Source organism: Cebus imitator, unplaced genomic scaffold (assembly GCF_001604975.1).
Source record: "Cebus imitator isolate Cc_AM_T3 unplaced genomic scaffold, Cebus_imitator-1.0 Scaffold380, whole genome shotgun sequence".
Taxonomy (NCBI): domain Eukaryota; kingdom Metazoa; phylum Chordata; class Mammalia; order Primates; family Cebidae; genus Cebus; species Cebus imitator.
In genome coordinates this window covers 1,119,908-1,140,122 of record NW_016107695.1, presented here as the reverse complement: position 1 = coordinate 1,140,122, position 20,215 = coordinate 1,119,908, and the positions used below count along the sequence as shown (strand labels likewise).

Sequence of the window (20,215 nt, the reverse complement as noted above, 5' to 3'; positions counted from 1 at the left end):
CCCAGCCAAATCTCATCTTGAATTGCAGTTCCCATAATCCCCATTTGTCATGAGAGGGAGCTGGTGGGAGGTAATTTGATCACAGGGCCTACACTGCTGCTCTCATGATAGTGAGTGCTCACGAGATCTGATGGCTTTATAAGGGGATCATCCCCTCATGCTGCCCACTTCTTCCTGATGCCGTGTGAAGAAGGATGTGTTCGCTTCCCCTTCTGCCATGATTGTAAGTTTCCTGAGAATTTCCTAGACATGCGGAACTGTGAGTTCATTCAGCCTCTTTCCTTTATAAATTATCCAGTCTCAGGTGTGTCTTTATTAGCGGTGTGAGAACGGACTAATGCACTTGGCCTTTGCACTGTGGCTAGGGGATTTCAGGGTCTGTCTCTGTCATTTAACTGGCTAATTCACTGCTGAGCCTCCGTGTACTCATTTGGAAAAAGAGGATGATACAAGTCCTGAGATTGTTGGGTCATTGTGAGATTTGGATGAGACTGTGTCTGTAACTTTGCATGGCACAGGACTTATTGCATGTGATAATTGTGCATCAAGAGTTGGTTGTGATTAAAATGAGTGTATTTATAGCCTTTTTATGGGGATATTCTCCACCGGTAGTCAATAGATTTAAGAATGGGTCATAGGTCTCAAGAGCCTACCACTTCAGGCCCAATTCGAGTCTGTAACAAACACCTCAAATAGCCCTCACCAAAGAGAACATTGTTTCAATACTATTAAAAGTGCATGCTCCTGAGAGAGAAGTCCAGCAGTTGAAACGGGAGCTAAGACTTCTGCATAGTCCAGCTGGTTTTCCAAGGCTTAAGCTACAAGACCAGAACCTGGCAGACAGCTGAGCGCCGTAATTATTTTGGAGAGTTTCCTATAGGGGAAGCTGTGTTTTCTAAATGCTTCCCAGTCACAGAAATGGGCCACCGTAGTCATGATTTCTCTGTGCGAATACGGAGACAGCAAACATTTGGGAGCTCTCAGCCTGACTTCTGATTTCCTTTGGCTCTAAAAAATGTGTGTGGCTTTTAGTCACTTTCTAAGCATTATTTCAACATGACTTTATTGTGGTTTCATAAAATAGGCTATATTGTATTTGGCTCAAGGACTACATTACTTTCAGAGGCCAATTTTCAGATGCTCATTTAAACAATGACTTAGCAGCCCGCACTTCTTCAAGGATGCCTAAGTGACTCCCGATGCCGTGGGGTGTAGACTGCAGCCTTACTGAAAGAGTCAATAAACACATGCCCGGGAAGAGCCTTCTCACACCTCAGGGAGCACTGCACGAGTTCTCTTTTATGTCAAGCTTCAGAGCTATTTTATGGGGGTGGTCAAAATCTATCAAGAATTTTATTATACTCTAACTGTGGCCTCTGCTCTAGGTGATAAATAATTTAAAGGACAGGATAAAGGGTATTCACCAGACGTACGTCTGACATCAAGCAGTTAATCATCCAGCTGGGGAGGTTTAACATGTACTAAGCTTGTGCTAATGCAAAATCCCATGAGGAAATGAAGAGCTTGGGAGAAAAGAACCCTGGGATCATTCCACTCTGTGGGGGCAGCGCTCTCAGGGGTCCTGTGGCCCTGCACAGGGCTACCCAAGCCTCCCTGCCGGCATTTTTATTTCATGTCTATTTTAATCAGCATTTCATATTTAAGAAACACTTTATTTTTGGAGGAAAGCGTTCTTTTAGGTTCATCTGTCTAAAGGTCGTTTTGAAAGCATAAATCTTGCTGAGTCAGAAGTTTACTGCGGCCAGGCACGGTGGCTTACGCCTGTAATCCCAGCACTTTGGGAGTCCGAGTTAGGCAGATCACTTAAGACCAAGAGTTCGAGACCTGGTCAACGTGGTGAAACAAGTCTCTTCTAAAATCTAAAAATTAGCTGGGCATGGTGGCATGCACCTGTAATCCCAGCTACTTGGGAGGCTGAGGCACAAGAATTGCTCGAACCTGGGAGGCAGAGACTGCAGTGAGCCAGGATCACAGCACTGCACTCCAGCCTGGATGACAGAGCAAGACTCCATCTCAAAAAACAAAAACAAACAAACAAAAACCAAAGTTGACTGGTTTAACAGTTTTTTTGGTAAGGCTTATATAGGACTCTCACTTCGAATCATTCCAGGAAGTATATAAAAATAAACATTTTGCTCACTAATTATTTTATAGCCTCCTAATTTGAAAGCAGTTTTACACAGAACTGAAACCTGGCAGTGAAGGAGGAATGACATGTGCGTTGTGTGGCTGATGAGGTCAGCTCCCAGCCTGTGAGAAGCATCTGCACTCAGCTGCTGTCTCCTGCAAAGGCTTCTGCCACGAAAGCTTTCAATATGGGCCGCGACTCAGTGGCTCTAACGCGCTGTCCCCCTCCTCGGAGTCATTTGTCAGCTGCGCCCGGCTAAGGATGGGTGGCACGGAGCTCAGCACCGGTGATTGTCACGCCAGCACGGTGCACTAAGAGTGACAGAGACATTCTTACATGTCTGAGCCTGTGTCTCAGGCTCCGGTAGGGAGCCACGGCGTACAGTGATCAGGTTGCGCTGCCTTCTCCTAAACGTATGCCCTTCATTTCCTGGTAATATGTGTTGGCTGTAGCTGCCGGTGTTGAGGTCAGCAAGGTGATGAGCCGATCACGTATTTAATAATGATATTTTGGATAGGTTTCTATATTTAAACATGGACCAGACAGCAGAGCTGGAGTTATTTCAGGCAAACAGGGACCTCCCCACCCCAAAGGAATACAGACTCACAACATCGCTGGAGGGGCAGAAAGTGATAGGGTCAAAGCTACTGCAGACGGGGGTGCCTCTCTGTCACTGCCATCCTGAGGTCAGGCATCGCTGACCCCGCTGCTGATGAGGGGTCAGCCCCCAGCCTGTGAGAAAGGGTCAAAGCTACTGCAGATGGGGGTGCCTCTCTGTCACTGCCACCCTGAGGTCAGGCATCGCTGACCCCGCTGCTGATGAGGGGTCAGCCCCCAGCCTGTGAGAACTGCTTGCTGCTCACCCTAAAAAGAGCTGGTGGCCAAGCCTGGGGTGGCAGCTGCCCTGAAGGGAGGGCACAGGTGTCTGGAATATGCCCCCCACCTCCCTCACTCCTTCCAAGACCTCTCTCTGCATCCACTCAAGTCAACTCAGCCAGACCTAGAGGCGAGGGGCACGAGGAAATGGAGTTCATTCGTTCATGTTGTTGATCTTTCTAACTGAGGAGTTAGGCTGGAAGATCTAACACTGAGTAATTTTAAAGCCAGCATGTTGGGAATACAAACAATAGCATGTTAACCATGTCTGAGGAACAAGGCGTGAATGAAAGCCATGGCGTGTGAAGTCGGGTGTGGCCCGTGAATAAACCCAGAAGACACCTGTCCGCCAGGGTGGCTGTGGCCTTCCCGGGAGCTGGACTGTGTGTGGGGGGAAGATTGTCACCGTTTCTGCAGTTTCCTGGACCTGGAAATGAGCTGCGCGTCCACGGGACGGCTGAAATCCTGCAACAGGGGATTGCTTCACTTAATGGGATACGCTCTTCCGTTCCTGCTGTCATCTTATTCAAGACCACCACAGTGCTTTCAAGAAATGAACGTCGCCCAGTCTTGTAGCATGGACGTGCTGGAGGATCACGGTGTGGGGGAGAAACGAACACTCTTTTAAAAGGAGAACGTCTCCAGCGCCCAGCTTCCCCGTCCGGAGTGGATGAGGCCCTTAGAGGAGAAGAGGATTCCTGCGTGTGCCATATGCGTTTACTGTGTGTAGACCTGGCTTCAGTTACAAATCTAGATGAAAAAGAAAATAGAAAAAAAAAAAAAAAAAAAAAAAAAAAAAAAAAAAAAAAAAAAAAAAAAAAAAAAAAAAAAACAGACCACAGGATTCTACGGGCTTTGCTTCGACATCCTAGCACTGTTTCAGGGGCTGAGATTGTCTGCATCGAGCTTCCTTTGTTTAGATGCAGCCGCAGTTGGGGTCTCATTCATTGCATTGTCGTTGCCACACCCCACCCACACCACCGCCGTTTTGGCTCTGGGTAGCTCTGGGTAGCTCTGGGTGGCATGTGCAGATGGAAAGAAAAAAATCCTTGCTTAAAGTTACTTCCAAAATGTAGCCAGACTTCTGCTTCCATAAGACCTGACCTTCTGTTGCCCAAATTCTGCCAAGGCTACTATCACAAACTTGTTTGCATTCCACAGTTAAGAAAAAGAAAAACCAATGAGGTAAATGCTTTTTTTAAAGTTTGAATTGAAATGTGACAGTTGTGCATGTTTTTGAGGCATGGAACATTTTGATTCCTGTGTAGGGTGGGGTGCCTGGGGTAGCCATCTTCTCCAGCATCTATCTTTCCTTAGTGTTGGGAACATTCCAGATCTTTTGTAGCTGTTTTGAAATATACAGTAAATTATTGTTAAGTATAATTTTTCTATTGCACTTTTGAATATTAGAACTTATTCCTTCTATCTAACCATAGCTTAAGTCCATCATTTCCTTGAAAATTGTTAAGAATTAGGAACTGTTGTTGAATGAAGACATTCTGGCAAATACTCGGAATGCACTTGATTCTGTCATCAGGTGGACCAGAGTCCACCAGGCAGGGCCCCGGAAGGTCAGCGTAGGAAAGCGTTTCTCAGACACTTGCTGCTTGCATCCCTCCTTTCAGAACAAACTCAATCATGAGATTACAGAGACTGCAGAAATGGCCCAGTCCTGGTCCTGTTTGAGTCCCTGGCATGACCCCGGGACACTAGAACGGGGCAGCCACAGCCTCCAAGTGGGAGCCCTTGCCTCATGGCGGATCTCTCTGAGGAGCTGCGGGCATCGGCCTTCTCTGCCATCACCTTTGCCTTTTTTGGTTTGGGGGCATAGATGTGTTTTTGTGTTTGGTTTCTGAGGAGGCAACTGCTCCCTGTATTTGGGGAGGGGAAGCCCCTGGGTGACCACTGCTCTCTCCTGATGGGTCACTCACTGCTCAGCCCTCCTCAGCCCTCCAGTCTTGTTGCCTCAGGTCCCTGTGGATGTCGGCACACTGTCTTGGTGTTGTGTTGTGTTGTGTTGTGTTGCGCTTGTGTTGAGTTGTGTTGTGGTAGTTGTCCTATGGTTTTCAACTTGGAAGGACTGGCCGCTGTATTTCCACGGTAGGGTTCATGGGTGGTGGGAAGCCTGACAGTCAGGTGGACAAGGAGAGGGAAGCGTGGAGGGGAAGCGCGGAGCAGGCTGTGGAGGTGGGCTGGTTCCCGGGGTCTGCTGCAGATGCTCAGGGCCCCAGGCAGCCAGGCACCAGCCCAGGGTCCCCCGTTAGACCAACACCTCGCCCAGTGGTAGCGCCGCTGCTTACCCAGCGTCACGGTGTGCTCAGAAAACATGCACTCCAAATGTTTTGAGTTTAGTAAAATGTAACCTCACTTGAAATCAATCAAGGACATTGGCGCTGTAGAATATATACTAGTACATGGAAGCTTTGTTCTTATGACAATAGTACGTGAACTTTCAGAGGTTTATGGTTTAAAAATATAGAGAAAGTTGATCTTGTTGTTAAGACTGTTTTCCTTAAATTTATCATAAAAGATACAAAAGAGGCAATATATTGTAGGAAAAAGCTATAAGAAGTAAAAACAAATTAGGAGTTTGGAAAGGAACCTTTCTCTGTTTGACTTGAAAGCATTTCTTACACTACATACGTGGGGAAGGAAACAAAAACACTAGCCTGTGCCTGCACATCTGGGCACCTTTCTGGGCAGCTGGTTTTGCATGGTTGGTGTCATCACGAGGTCTAGAGCAGCCTGCCCAGACCTTCCCCCAGCCCAGACACGGCGGGAGTGGGGCTGGGACGAGGCAGAAGGGCCACTCCTGCCTCTTTGAACTTCGCAAGCCTCAGTGTTTTCACCAGAGTTCACCCTTTACCTGGCCACCCCTCCACGTGGGTCAGGTAGCCAAGGGGCATACGGGGTTCTCCATCCATCTGACCTCCTGTGAGGAGGTGTTAGGGGAGGCACACGTCCACAGACCCACCCACTGCAGCAGGCCACTCCACGCCGTCAGTGCTCAAAACCATTGACCACGTTGCACTGTCTTAGGCCTGTCTAGACGCACTGGTGATGCGGCCACTATTGTCCCTGTAGACCTCGATAGCCTTCGGATTAGCAGCTGTCTGCAAAGTAGCCAGCAGTGGGCTCACTCCTACCGGGAGGTGGTGATAGCCCCAGAAATAATCAGACATGTTCTTAGAAACACAACCTGCGCAACTCCATGGATTAGTGCAGGGCCAGGCAGCGATGAAAATACAGGCTGTTTTCAGCGATCCAAAGCCAGGAAGCAATGTGTGCGGAGGCAGCAGCATGCCCTCCTCCTTCTCTGAGTGTGACATGGACACATGCAGCTCTCGGCCTTCGCGACGTTCAGAAGGTCGAGGGTGTGGGTGCCGCCGGCTTGCTTTTGGGCGCAGACTCCACGTTGGTTCTCGTTTCTTTTTCTCAGTGGCCTTGTCTTACAGTGAGGGCCTGCTCCCTCTCTTCCCTTTCGTAGCTTGGGTGAGATGCTTCTTGAACTGGCATCCAGGGAGGCGCTGGCACAGCTCTGGTTCTTATCATATACCAGAACGAGAGTCGCTTCCCAAAGTGCTATGGATATTCGGATGTTTTGAGAGTAAAGTTAAAAGTCATTCCTGAGAATGACTTAGGTCTACCTAAGAATTTCATCGTCAGTTTGGAAATGTTCCAAAAGACTTCAGGAAGGCCTTGAAGAGCACCAAAAACACTCCTAATGCTTGGCAAAATAGTGATTGCACAAAACGGCCGTTGAAAACACAAGTGCCCTGAGCACTCGCTCCTCCACGGCGGGCAGAGGCCTCATCGCGGGTCTCTCCTCGGACGCTAGATCCAACCTGAAGAACTCCCATGCACCTGTGACACTGACTTTAATTCTGCTCATACCACCGCCAACCCGCGATGCGTCTTCACCAATACCTTAATTTAAAAGCTCCTTGAGGGCAACATTGGTGCTTTTTACCAAGTGTCTTGTTAATAAGCAGTTTTCAAATAAATGGTTGAATGACCTAATGTCCTTGAGAAATGTGGAAGACTTTAGAAACACACACATCCGTCTTTAAGATAAATATTCACCCTTGACTTATTAGCTGTGATGAATTCCCAGTGCACACCCTGGCCTTGGATGACCTCACCCAAAGAGAATTAAACTCGAAGGCAAAGAATTTCTGGAATGTCGTGGTTGAGGACCTTGGGGAGTTCATGACAGCACTGAGTGTAATGGGTGGGCAGAGGCAGGGCAAGGGCAGGCGTCTTCACCCAAAGCCTGGGCTGTGTCTGGTCACATCTTCACTGGAGGAACTTCGCAACTTTTTCAGGCGCTGACTTCTAACCAAGTGCTCATTTCTATCAACGTATTAGTTATCAGTGTTAACTCAGCAAAGCACTGTCTAAAGCCTAGGGACCTCTTTGTCTAGAATCATGAAAAGGTACGTTGAAAAATCAAGAATATGTAAATAAATATAGAAAACATGAATATAGAAAATATAGAAAAGTAGAGTTAATGAGCAACTTTAAGATTTGATTTAAGATTGTGAAGTTTTATGCTTTTTCTTTAGTGCCTTTTTAAAAGCATGTAGTCTTGAGCATATTTCATCTGATAAAGAAAAACTTCAGCTGAATTAAATTTAAAAGAGTTTAATTGAGCAGTGAACGATTTGTAAACAAGGCAGGTGCCCCCGCCAGAGCAGGCTCAGAAACTCCAGCACAGCCATGGGTGGAAGAAGACTGGTGATGGACAGAAAGCAGGGGTGAGGCCCGGCACCAGCCAGAGAGGTTACCGCTCGGCGTCAGCCTCATTTGAACACGGTGTCAGTAGTTCGCTACGGTAGATCGGCCAAAACTCGGTGACGGTCACAAGTGTAGGCTACGGGCTGTTGACATCTTCACCTGTTATAGTTCATGACATACAGAGAAACCTTTAGGCTGAACTTAAAATACACAAGGAGGCAGCTTCAGGCCAACCTTGATTTAACACAGCTGACGTCTTACCCGTCCCTGGCCAGGACGCCTTTCCCGTCGCGCACCTGTCACGATGAAATGATCTGTCTTGAAGCAAAGTAGGCGCTTGACGTCGTCAGCACTCCCCACAGCAGATGCCCCGCGGGTCCAAGGCCAGGCCCTTGAGGGTGATGCACTGACCAGCTCCCAGTTTGGAGGGGGATTTCTAAAAATAGACTTTGTATACCTTTTATAAGCATCAGGCATTTTATGAATCTCAGAAGTGCCTAAAGTAACTTTCCTAATGCTGTAATATTTTTCTTATGTTTAAACTGCATAAAAAGACAAAAGCTGGAAAGCCGTGTGTTAAGTGTAATGACAGGCATCAAATGCTTCATGGAGAAAGTGGGATACCTGGGACACACCATCTCACGCTCCTTTCTGTGGCTGTAGAAATATATGGTGAGAGTTGAACTGAATCCTAAGAGTGGGCTTGGGGGTGACATCGATGTTGTGTTCCACTTGGAGTACCTCTGTGTCCTTGTTCTGTTCCACAGGCTCTTCCCGAACCTGGTTGTAACCAAACCTCCGAAGTCCTAGGCCCTCTAATCCATGGTTTCTCCTGAACCCATTCCAGGCTCTCCAGGGTCTCCACTCTGAACTTCGCCTCACAGCCCCTTCCCTGGACCACGCAGCAGCCTCAAGCTGGGCTCCTGGGTCCTCCCACAGCTGGCTGGGACCCACAGAGGGGTACTGTGACACTTGAAAGCACATTCAGATTGTGTCACTTCTCAGATTCTCCCAAGGGCTTCCAGCGTCCTTCCAGATAAGGTCCACTCTTCTTTCTGTGACTCATAAGATCCCCTGGGTTTCGGGCACTCCCTTAGTTCTTCTGTGTCATCCTTCCTGCTTCGCTCAACACACCATGGCATCTCAGGGCCTTGGGAACGCCATGCTGCCTGGGATGCGGGGTCCTCGTGGGCCTGCCCTGTGCCCCTAGCACTCTCCTCCCTGTTCCAAATGGCTCACTCCACACCACCACGCCTGCCAGGACAGGCACGGCAGAGGGCAAGGGCCTGGTCCGCGTTCCCAGCCGTATTGTGGCCTTGGGGCAGTGGGCAACGCTCCACAGCCACTCAGCACACTCCTCTACACGTAGGATCCGTTTCTGCCTCCACCCCCAGCAAGGTCGGGTTCTTGGCACCACCCAAGCCTTCCGTTTCCCACTGACTGTGACCTAGGCCTCAGTTTCTCCCTCAGACATTGATGTGCTGATCAGTTTTGCCAGGTGGCTGACCGGACCCCCTCACTCAGGCCAGCGAAAGCGTTCCCGTGGTCCATGGTTGCTGAATCAGAGCACATGCTGATCATTTGACAGAAATTATTGGACTTCCAAGCCAGAGGAGTTAAAGCTGCAAGTGGACAGACAGATAATTATGATGGCGTGAATACCTGTGTGTGCACACAGCCCCTCAGGGGCATCCGAAAAGCTGAGAAGCTCTTTCATTCTTTTTTCTTCATTTCTCATCTTTACCAGTTTCAATGTTCGAGCTAAACATAAAACTATGAAAACCAATTTTTAAGCCACTGCTAGATACTTAAAACCAGATGAGTTAGTCTCATTATCCCCAGACGCTTCACGCCTAGTAAGCTAGTAATGTTGCTTAGGTGTGAAATCTCCGGTCCGCCCGTGCACCTGCCTCCCCCCTGATCCCTGTCCAGACCCCACAGGCCTCAGCTGTGAGGCAGCGCACAGCCCGCATCGTTGTGCCACCGGTTTCCTGCTGTCATCCAACAGCGTCTTCTTGATCCGTGAATGAGAAGAGCACTCCACCTCACTTGCCCCTGGGTTCCATTTCCTTCAGGGGCAGTACTGAGTATTCCAGGTTACAGGAAGGAAGCAAAAGTTAATCAGGAGCACGCAGAGAGGAGGTGACGGAGGGAGCAGTGGGGAACATGCATGCATTTGTGTTTAAAAGACAAAGGGAAAATAAGATACTACATACACTTACCAAAACAGGAATTTTTTTTTTTGCCAAAAAAAGGTTTTTGTTTCTTAAGGAAGTTTCATAGAAAGCACAGAACACATTTATTTCAAAAGAGTGAAAGTCAAAAATGCTTTTAAAGTGGCAGGATATTAACCCAGTTCCTGAAAAGTCCCTGGTCCATAGGCTGGGGTCTCAGGGACCAACCAGTTCAGCCACTTTGTTGGCTGGGCCCCAGGGTTGGGAAGGGCTCAGGGCTTTGGAAGATGCAGCAGCTTCACTGCAGGGCAAAACCAGGGTGGAACCCATGTGTTTCCACAGAAACCTCATAGATGCCAAGAACTTGGATTCTTCAGATCAGTGGGGACACCTGAGCATATCTGGGCTAAGCTACCCACTTCACGGCTTGCCACAGATTGGAAATAAATTGGTGAACTTATTCTGTTTCGAGCTTTGAAAAGAACAATCTGGTCTTCTTTCTTGAACTGGCTTATTCGTCCCCCCTCAGCCTGGCCGTAGGCCGCTCCTGCTCTGTGCGGGCTCTGAGAGGGCTGAATGTCCCACGCAGGTGGCAGCGTGTGTGGGGTGGCACATTCGCTGTACGCCTCTGTTGACCCGAGACTTCTGAACTCGGTTCTGTGGATGGCTGGAGAACGTGCGGTGCATGGAACTGTCCCAAAACAAAGAGTGGCTTTGGGTACATCACTGAGCCTGCACGCGGTGGTTCTGACGCCAACCCCTCCGTGACACTGTGTTTGCAGGGGCCGTTAGACCCCCAAGAAGAAGGCTTGGGTTGGAGTGTGGCAGCAGGGACCCACCTAAGCGCCAGGCTCCTCCCGCAGGTTCTCAGCGGGCGGCTTCCCCAGGCTGAATCACACACTGCAGAACACGAGCGAAGGGCGGCTTTGCCCTCCACAAGGTGGTCCGGAGGAGTCAGAGCAAGGGCGGTAGGCAGGGGCAGGCCCCCCCCGAGGGGGCGAAGGTCTCTGCCACCACCGCCGTGCCAGGCACAGCTGTCATGGGGGAAGCAGAATTGCTCTCTGTGTGACAGTGGGAAACCCAGCTCTGCTGGGGTCGTTTCTCTCTCACCTCAAGCCTCCTGGCTCCTTTCATGCATTTGCTACACCTGGGGCATTTCGTGGTGATGAAATTTTCACGTCAGGGTGCTTCTGCAATTTCTCATGCAAGGAACCTTCACTTTAACAGAAAGAAAGTCGGTTTCTTTCTTCTGATTGCTTCTAAGCTCTCATTTTTATCTGCCTTCTTTCTTCAGAAATAGTCCTGAAGCACAATCATCCGTCAGCAGTAACAAGCCTAATTCCAGCTCCTGGGGGACTGTGAAGGGAGAAGCGGCCAGGACTGATTCAATATTTCTCGTCTTAGAAGTAGATTGTGCTTCCTATGTTCAGAGTTTCTTTTTGCATTAAAGAGTCTTACAGCTTTTATATTATGTTAGTCATGTTTCATGATGAACATTTATTATTTTCTCATTTAAAATATTGTGTTGCTTTATCTCATTTGGTGGAATATGGTTAAATTAACAGCTAACCCCCCCCCCCGCCGGGTATATATCCCCATTACCACACCAAATACAAGCATAATGCTTCCTGAAAGCTGTCCAGCACTGAGGATTATCTCATATGCTTTCTCCCAGGTGATCACATTTTTCTCCATCTCCGTATCCCTCTCAGACTCCCTGGAGGCCTGTGGGGGCCTGGGCGTTCACAGAGAGCAGTCCTGGCAGGCAGGTGCTCGAGGTCCCATGGGTCCCCAGCCTCACCTGCCTCCCCACCCTGGATGAGTTCTCCTGTACGCCGGCCTGGCAGGGCTTCTGCCCGAGTGTTCCCCAGCCTGTGCCCTGGAGGCGTTTTCAGCCCCAGGTGGTTTTTCCCATTTCTCTTCCTAGTTAGTCCCTCGAGGGGGAGCTCAGCCTTCTGTAGACCAGGACGCCCATCTCAGGGAGCCGAGGGCAAGTGGGCGGGGCAGCTTTGGAAGCATCATGGCCAGCGCCTCTGCAGCCTCAGGTCCTCTGCCTTTCTGAGGGGGCGTTCAATGAGATGGTAACTTCTTCCTGGGAAAGTAGCATTTGCCTGTGGTCGTGAGGCTTTATTCTATAGATTACGATCTCCTTTTTCAGTTGTGTCCAAAGGAATGTTTTCACTCTCAGCAGCCCCCACTCCCTGCCCTGTGAAGGCGGAGCACCTGTTTTCTGACGTGTGTGTTTAATGAGTGGAAACCAGCATGGAAGGGGTCCGCCATCGGCAGCTCACATGTGCTCAATAGCAATAACTCAAACTCAGGTGTCAAAAAGACACCTGGGAAAACCAGAGCGTCCTTAGCTGCACGGACATGCTGATCTCCCAGTGACGTGGCTGCTGTCCACAGCACGGCCACCTGATCCCCATCAGTGTTCCTGTGACCCGAGGTGGAGAAGCCTGTCTGCTGAGGAGCCCTGAGAGCCTTCCTCTTCTCAGACCCCCGTCCTCCTCCCAGGGCCCTGGGGAGGCGGGGAGGGCCGTCCTCTCTGTCCCACTCAGGCCTCTGCATGGGCTCTGCAGCTCTCTGAGTCTTCCACTTACTGAGCAGGCTCCAGAGATTTTCAGCCTCTTCGGAGGGGCTGTCTAAAACTTTTCTTATTAAAAAGTGGAATCTAGATTGGGCAGAAGTTGGCTTTTCACTAAGTGTGCGGTGTAAACTCCCTTCCTGCTGGGGCGAGGACGGTCCAAGCAGGCGTTCTAATGGCCGAGGTGCCTTCAAGGCTCAGAAGTCTTCGCGGGGCGTGCGCAGCCCCAGCCGAGCTCCAGGGAGGGGCAGCCGCCCCTGACACTGTGTCTGAGACCGGGGCGTGGCACAGTGGAGACGCCGTCCCTCCAGGCTGATGCCTGGCTTCTCTTCTCTTTTCCTGTACCTCAGTATCTTTTTCTTCTTCCTACCAAACTCTGGAAGGGCTTTCTTTAGAAAAAAGTTAACAAAGTGTAAACGATGACGAGGTCTAGGTCGGTTTATCACCTCTCCTGTGTATATTTACACGCCCATAGACCCAGCTGGAACGCTCCCTGCTCCCTGCTGCTGAAGCTCTCAGTTCCCCATCGGGAAATGAGGGGGAGGCTTCTATCTCTTACACTTGCTTATGGATCCTGCAAACGTTTATTGGGTGGCTGAGCGGCTTCTCTAGGTCCAGAGGGCATCCACAGCGAGGAGACCCACGCTGTCCAAGCCACCTGGGCATAAGGACATGGATGCTTCTGTGTCTGTGTCCCCCAGGACTGGGGCAGTAGCACAGGGAACAGTCCCAGGATAAAAGACCCCAGAGGAAGTGGACGGCTTCTTTCCAAAGTTTTCTTGAATTTGGGGTGGGATGAGTGTCGCAGGCATGGAGTTCAGGGAATTCCTTCCAGTGTGTGAGAAGAGTGTGGTGAGGGGTGATGGCGGGGAAAGGCCAGCTGCAGAATGTTCAGTGACTACATTATTCCCTGACCCCAGAATCCATGGACAGGCACTCCGGTCTCCAAAGCTGTGAGCGTTAACCCTGCTGCTGCAGAGAGCTGGCATCGGTGCCATGTGGACTAGTCCTGAGGACATGGCGTGGCGGGGCTCCTGCTGTTTGCCCTCCTGCCGCCCTCCGCTCTGAGAAGCGAGGTTGCTCTGGACAGGGTGGCAGGTGGCAGTGAATGGGCGGCCCTGGCCTCGTTCACCAGGATGGCCAGCCTCTGTGCTCTCAGCGTGTGCTCCGTGTGTCCCCTGTCCCTGCTGTGACGCTGTCTGGGAGAGTGATACCACCCACCTCGGGGTGCAGTTCTGAAGATCAGTGAGATACTAACACCTGTGAATTTTAGTCTCATGCAATAATTCAAACAACTATGTTTCTATGGCTCAAAATCACAGTAGTGCAATGTGTGTGCATTTAAACTAGCTCGTTAATGTTAAGGTAGCCCAAAATACACATTTTCAAACACTAACACAACATGTCCCTGGATTTCAGAGAAAATCTGTCACTCTTTCTGAGTTCTGTTAACTATGAAAACATGCACGTTTTTCAGGTTGCCCTGGTGCCAAAAAGCATGAGTTTCTGACGAGCGTTCTGGACGCGCTCTCCACGGATATGGTCCACGCCGTCTCTGACCCCTCCTCCTCGTCAGCCAGGTATGCTGTGTTTGCTGTGGGATGACGAGGGGGCGGGGCCCCAGAATTCCGGGGAGTCAGGAAAGTCTGAACATTGCATATTGGCGACCTTCTCAGCTCATTTGGACACAGTAGGGCCTTAAAAAGGAGCCCTCTGCAAAAGGACGTTGCTTAGCAGGTTCTTCTTGCAGCAAGACTAAGTCACTGAAGACGCTGCCTGCGCAGCGGTATACGGCCCTGAGCCAGCTGTGACTCCCAGGGCTCCGTGGGGCAGTGGGCATTGACCCTGGCCCTGTGATGGGGAGTGGGACAGGGAGCACAGTTCCTGCAGAGGGCTTTGTGCTTTGAAATTGCACTTTGGAGTTATCCACTGGATTTTAAATACTTTGAAGGCCAGTGTCGATTTGAAGCTCTCGAACTGTGGTTATGTTTATTTCAGTAAAGTGTAGGGCACATACATTTGCCATCCTAACCACTTACAGGCATATGATTTGGTTGCATCAAAGACATTCACACTGTTGAAAACAGGATTTTTTGAACGCTAGGAGTGTTCTTTGAGGTGATCGTAGCATTTCCACACTCCCAGACCTGGGCCTGGAGCTTGGTGGGGTGGACTTCGTGAATTTCCCGACCCTCCTCTTGCCCACCTTCCACAGATCGGCCTAAGGACAGTGGGAGGACCCCAGGGTTTTATTATGACTGCATTTCCAGCATCCGCTTTTCCCCCTGAACTAGCAATAATTTATCTGTGTCTTTCAAATCAATTTTTGATGGAGATTTCCACTTTTTAAATTTTCTTTAGAATGTTGGCCTTTCTCCCCAGAGCCCCCAACACCCAAACCTTGATTATCTCAGCCACTTTACATGAATTTTTTGGTCTCCTGAACTAAAAGGCTGTTCTCTCATTGTCTCTTTGCTAAAGAAGACTTGAGGAAATTAAGAGGCAATGCTAACGGAAAATGTCATGAATGCGTAGTAAATTAAATTTAATAGAGCAGGCCGGTGCGGTGGCTCATGCCTGTAATCCCAGCACTTTAGCAGGCCAAGGTGGGTGGCTCACTTGAGGTTCAGGAGTTCAAGACCATCCTGGACAACATGGTGAAACCCTGTCTCTACTAAAAATACAAAACTTAACCTGGCACAGTGGCGAGCGCCTGTAATCCCAGCTACTTGGGAGGGTGAGGCAGGAAAATCTCTTGAACCTGGGAGGCGGAGGTTGCAGTGAGCCGAGACTGTACTATCACACTCCAGCCTGGGCAACAAGAGCAAAAGTGTCTCAAAAAATTGTTTTTTGATAGAACAAAACATTATGTAAATTTCAACTTTCCATCTTCTATTCTTGGAAAGACTGTTCTTGCAAACTACAACTGGAGGCAGCGAATAGATTGCTGTCTGAAAAGCTCCTCTGAAAGTCGAGAAATAAGCAACGGTGTGCAAGTGCCCTGAGCCCCGTGGGCTTGCACTGCCTCCCCCAGGGTGTTCTCACACCTGGGGTGTGCAGCTCATCCCAGCAGGCAGAATCCAGAGGCTGGCACCCCCAGGAGGGCCAGCCCACGGGTGCACACACCCTCCGTCTCAGCAAGAAGGTGCATTTCTGCCATTTGGTGCACGTTTAAAGTCCTGACTCAAATCCAGACCTTCCAGAAGAGTTTTATTTATGTATCCCCTAAAATATTGAACCTAACATAATCCAAGGAAAAATGCCTAGGTCCAACTTACAATGTGTTTAATTTGCATTTGTTTGGTGTACCTATGACATAAAGGATGTGTAAAAGAGTCACATTTACAGGGGCCAGCAAAGCTCATAGTTCCCGTGTGTGGGGTGGGTATAGATGCTGTGCTGACCTGCCCGCCTGGGTGCACAGATGCTAGGATAAGGGGAATTTTTTGTCCTTTGGGACCAGGCCAAGTGCATCTTTGCTGTGCACAGAGTCACTGCATCACTTGCAATTTTTCATCCAACCTGAAAAATGCGTACTAAAAATGTTCTTCTAAATTATTTGTGGACATTGTTATGTCTGATGACGAAGGTGCGTGGTCTTAGACACCAGGATCGCGAGAACGACAAGCAGGGGCCGTGAGTTTGATGAAGGACAGGGCGAGGAAGGGGCAGCCCGGGGCTGCAGCATCCTGACGGCCCTCGTGTTCCTTCCAGGCTCTCGGAACCCGACCCCAGCCACACCCTGGAGGAGCGGGTGGTGCGCTGGTACTTCAAACTGCTCGACAAAAACTCCAGCGGGGACATCGGCAAGAAGGAAATGAAGCCCTTCAAGAGATTCCTTCGGAAAAAATCGAAGCCCAAGAAATGCGTGAAGAAGTTCGTGGAGTACTGTGACGTGAATAACGACAAATCCATCTCCGTGCAGGAGCTGATGGGCTGCCTGGGCGTGGCCAAGGAGGACGGCAAAGCCGACACCAAGAAGCGCCACAGTAAGAGCCTGACCCCCACCCACCCTTTGCCCTTTGCCCTTTGCCTGGTCAGGCCCTGAGGCCTGGGAGGTCCGCTTCTCACAAACACAGTTACAGATTGTGGTTACGGCCTTGGGGGGCTGGGGTGCAAAAAAATCAAATATGCTGTTGAGTTGTAGGTCACCTGCTTGCAGGAGTAAAAATGCTAATTGACGACTCCTCGTGAGCCGCGTGCTCAGGAGAGCCCCGGTTCAGAGGGCATGGACTGCGCGTTGGTTTGCAGACAAGCCTTTTTACCATTCAGACCATGGCTGGCTCCCCCAGGATGACTGTCTTCTGGCAGTGGAAGTGCAAACCCGGGGCCAACCCTGTGCCTGAACTCCAGCCCAATGTTCAGGCAGGTTCATGAGCGGCAAAACCATTGCTGGGGCCCAGACCAGTTATTCCACTGGTTTTAGCAGATTTACCAACTGAAAATACTTTTTTGTATGGGCCTGGCCTACCCAACCCACTGTCAGAAAAAGCAAGAGAATCCTCCGATGGCCAGAGCCCAAATCTTCTCAGGAGGTAAGCCAGGAAAAGCCAGATCTGACTTTTCAGTGCAGAGACGGCACTGTGGGACGCACGTGTGCCCTAGGTCCCGCTGTACGTGTGTGTAGATCCCACTTCACATGTGTGCTAGGTACTCCTGCACGTGTCCCACTGCACGTGTGTGGATCCCACCGCACAGGTGCACTGGGTCCCCTCGCACGTAGGCAGTAGGTCCCCCGCATGTGTATCCAGAATCCCTGCACACATGCGCTAGATTTCCCTTCACGTGTGTCCTGCAGCTTCCTGCCCATGTGTGCTAGACCCCACTGCACATATGTGCTTGATCCCCCTCATGTGTGTGCTGAATCCTGCTCTACATGTGTGCTGGATTCCGCTGCATGTGTGTGCTGGACCTTACTGCACATGGGCATTAGATCTTGCTGTCCTTGGGGATCTGTTTCCTGATCTGTATAATACTCGCTGGGAAGGGCTAGCAGAGACCTCTCAAATTCCTGCCATTTATGACTCTTTTGTTTGTTGTCAACTTCAGTAACCAATATAAAACAGAAAACAAGGTTGAGACTGTGTTCCGGAGCATTGATTCACTGTGGTGAATTCACTGTGGTGAGGATTGAAAATCCTCCTGGCAGGGAGCAGTGGCTCACACCTGTAATTCCAGCACTTTGGGAGGCCGAGGCAGGTGTAGCACTTGAGGTCAGGAGTTCAAGACCAGCCTGGCCAGCATGGTGAAACTCCGTCTCTACTAAAAATATAAAAATTAGCCAGGCGTGGTGGTTTATGCCTATAATCCCAGCCACTCCAGGGGCTGAGGCAGGAGGATTGCTTGAATCCAGGAGGCAGAGGTTGTAGTGAGCCAGGATCATGCCATTGCACTCCAGTCTGGGCAACAGTGAGACTCTGTCTCAGAAAAAAAAAAAGAAAAAGAAACTCCCATGTCTGAAGCTTGGCTGTGAGATGGGGCCCTTTGATCTGGCCTGGACTGAGGGTTCCTGGAGGGGGTGGTGATTGTCGTCTGCCGCCTCTTCTCAGTGTCCTGGAAGTCATCACAAGAGTCACTCGGTGCTATTCAACCAGATTTGGCCCAGCCTAGGTTTGTGTCACAGTGAAGCACTTCCTGCCGATTTCTCTGAAAAGTCCGTCCTGAAAAATTAAGCTTTGCTTTGAAGCTTGTTGTGTAGGGTCTTTGCGGTGATTGCGTGCCCTGCCATCCTGACGATGTCTTGTTGGAGAGCTGATGGCCATGCCTAAGGCCGCCTGCCTTTGCTGCATGAGCAGGAGGCTGCCCCTGCTGACCCGGCCATCCAACGAGCTCAGAGAATCCTCAGTTATGTTCAATGTTCTGTCTCCATCAAGGACTCTTTTGCAAGTGTGGGGGAGCTGGCTTCTACCATGACAAAACAAATAAGGAATCACTGGCTGACCAGCTCGAAGCTTGAAGGCAGCAAATGCCCACTCACCGCCGTGGGACGAGGGGCACTAAACGTGCTGCCAGTCTGGCGAGGCTCAGGGTCCAATATCCAATGACTCAAGACCTCATTTCATTTTCATAGCCACCCTGGGGGTGACAAGGTCACAGACAGATGCCGCCACCCCTGACACCTGCAGACGGGGACACACAGGCACTGCCATCGCCAGCACTTTGATCTGAGTCTGCCTCGGCAGTGCTGCATGCAGCAAGCGCAGCCGTGGAGATCGCCCACTCTGCTGGGCTCACTTCCTGTGAGGGCTCCTTCACCCACACCCAGGTGCACCTGCAGCCTCGAGGCGTTTGGATGGAAAGCCAAGAATGCCCATTCTCAGTAGCAGCCCATGTGTGATTTCCCCCTTGCGTTTCCCTCTCTGTCTTCTGCCCAGTGGGTTTCCTGGGCACGACTCTCCTACTGCCGCCTGATACTGCTTTTGGCTTCTTGGCCTGGACTGTGTTTTAGTCCATTTCGTGCCGCTGTAACAGAACACCATGGATGGGGTGATTTATGAACAGAAATGTATTGGTCATGGGTCTAGAGGCTGGGCAGTCCAGGTCTGTGGAGCCAGCATCTGGTGAAGGCCTTGTGCTGTGCCATCCCCAAATGGAAGGGTGAAGAGAGGGTAAGAAAGGCAGCAGGAGAGCAAGGGGCACCAAACGCATTCTTTCTTAGGAGCCCGCTCCCAAGGTAAAGGCCTCACCCACTTGTGAGGGCGGAGACCTTGTGATGCAGACCTCGTGAACCTCCCAGCGCCTCTGCATTAGAGATTGAGTTTCCACCATGTGAACTCTGGGCTCACCTTCAGACCATAACAGGCTGCCTTCACCTCCTGTGCTATTTCTCTTACTGTGGTCCCTGCTCAGGATCCCAGAAGACAAAGGGCGTATTGCTCTTTGAGACTTAAAACCTACCAGCAGGGGCCACATGGGAGGCCTGGAGAAGTGACGGGGAGATGGAGAGCAGGTGGCTGCCAGCTCTGTGGCTGGGGCCAGGTAACCATGGTGTCCCTCACCCCTATAATTCCACAGAGAGGGAAGTTCACCCACCCAGCAATTCACCGAGGGAGCCACTGGCTGTTGCCCCGTCTGCACGTGATGAGTGACACTTTGGGGCACCTGGTGGCTGCCTGCATGGCTCCTCCTCCGTTCTGGAAGTGTCCCTGCGTTTCTATAGAAGGCTAATTCTTATGGTTGTAATGAGAAATGAAGGCTGGACAGAGCCAGCTGAAGATCTTTTTCACCTCTTATTTTCTTCCATTCCTGGGTGGTGTCGGCTGGTCTTTCCTTTGCAAGGACTCCCTCCTCTTGGGTGTGGTCAGCTGGCTTGAGTAGCACCCACATCCCAAGCCCCCCACGGTCTCTGCGCTCCTCAGCCTCATGCTACAAGGTCATGTGGTCCATGGCCCTTGCTGGGGCAGATTTCTGTCTGCTAATTTCTTCAATTAAACCAAAGTAAATGCAGACTCTGTGAGGGAGGGTGAATGACTTCCAGCAGTTCATGGGTTTTTAAGCAGAATAATTGGGCCCAGAGCTGGATTATGATGACAGAATTTTGAAATTTCAGGATCAAATGATTTCAGGATGGATCCACAGCAGCTAAGATGTTCTCCTGGAGGCCCTGCTCCCACACCACCCTCCAGAGGAACCCACAGCTCCCCCATCCCACACCGCCCTGTTCCCACACCACCCTCCAGAGGAACCCACAGCTCC

At 50.4% G+C, this 20,215-nt stretch overlaps 1 protein-coding gene across 2 annotated transcripts in view; it reads left to right on the top strand.

The window, feature by feature from the left end:
• SMOC2 (SPARC related modular calcium binding 2) overlaps positions 1–20,215 on the top strand; it is a 193,554-nt gene that overhangs the window by 163,406 nt on the left and 9,933 nt on the right. For both annotated transcript variants that reach the window (XM_017507610.2, XM_017507609.2), the window contains exons 10-11: positions 13,998–14,100; positions 16,235–16,509. In XM_017507610.2, coding sequence (XP_017363099.1) covers positions 13,998–14,100; positions 16,235–16,509 — 378 coding nt within the window. The remainder of the gene's footprint in view (positions 1–13,997; positions 14,101–16,234; positions 16,510–20,215) is intronic.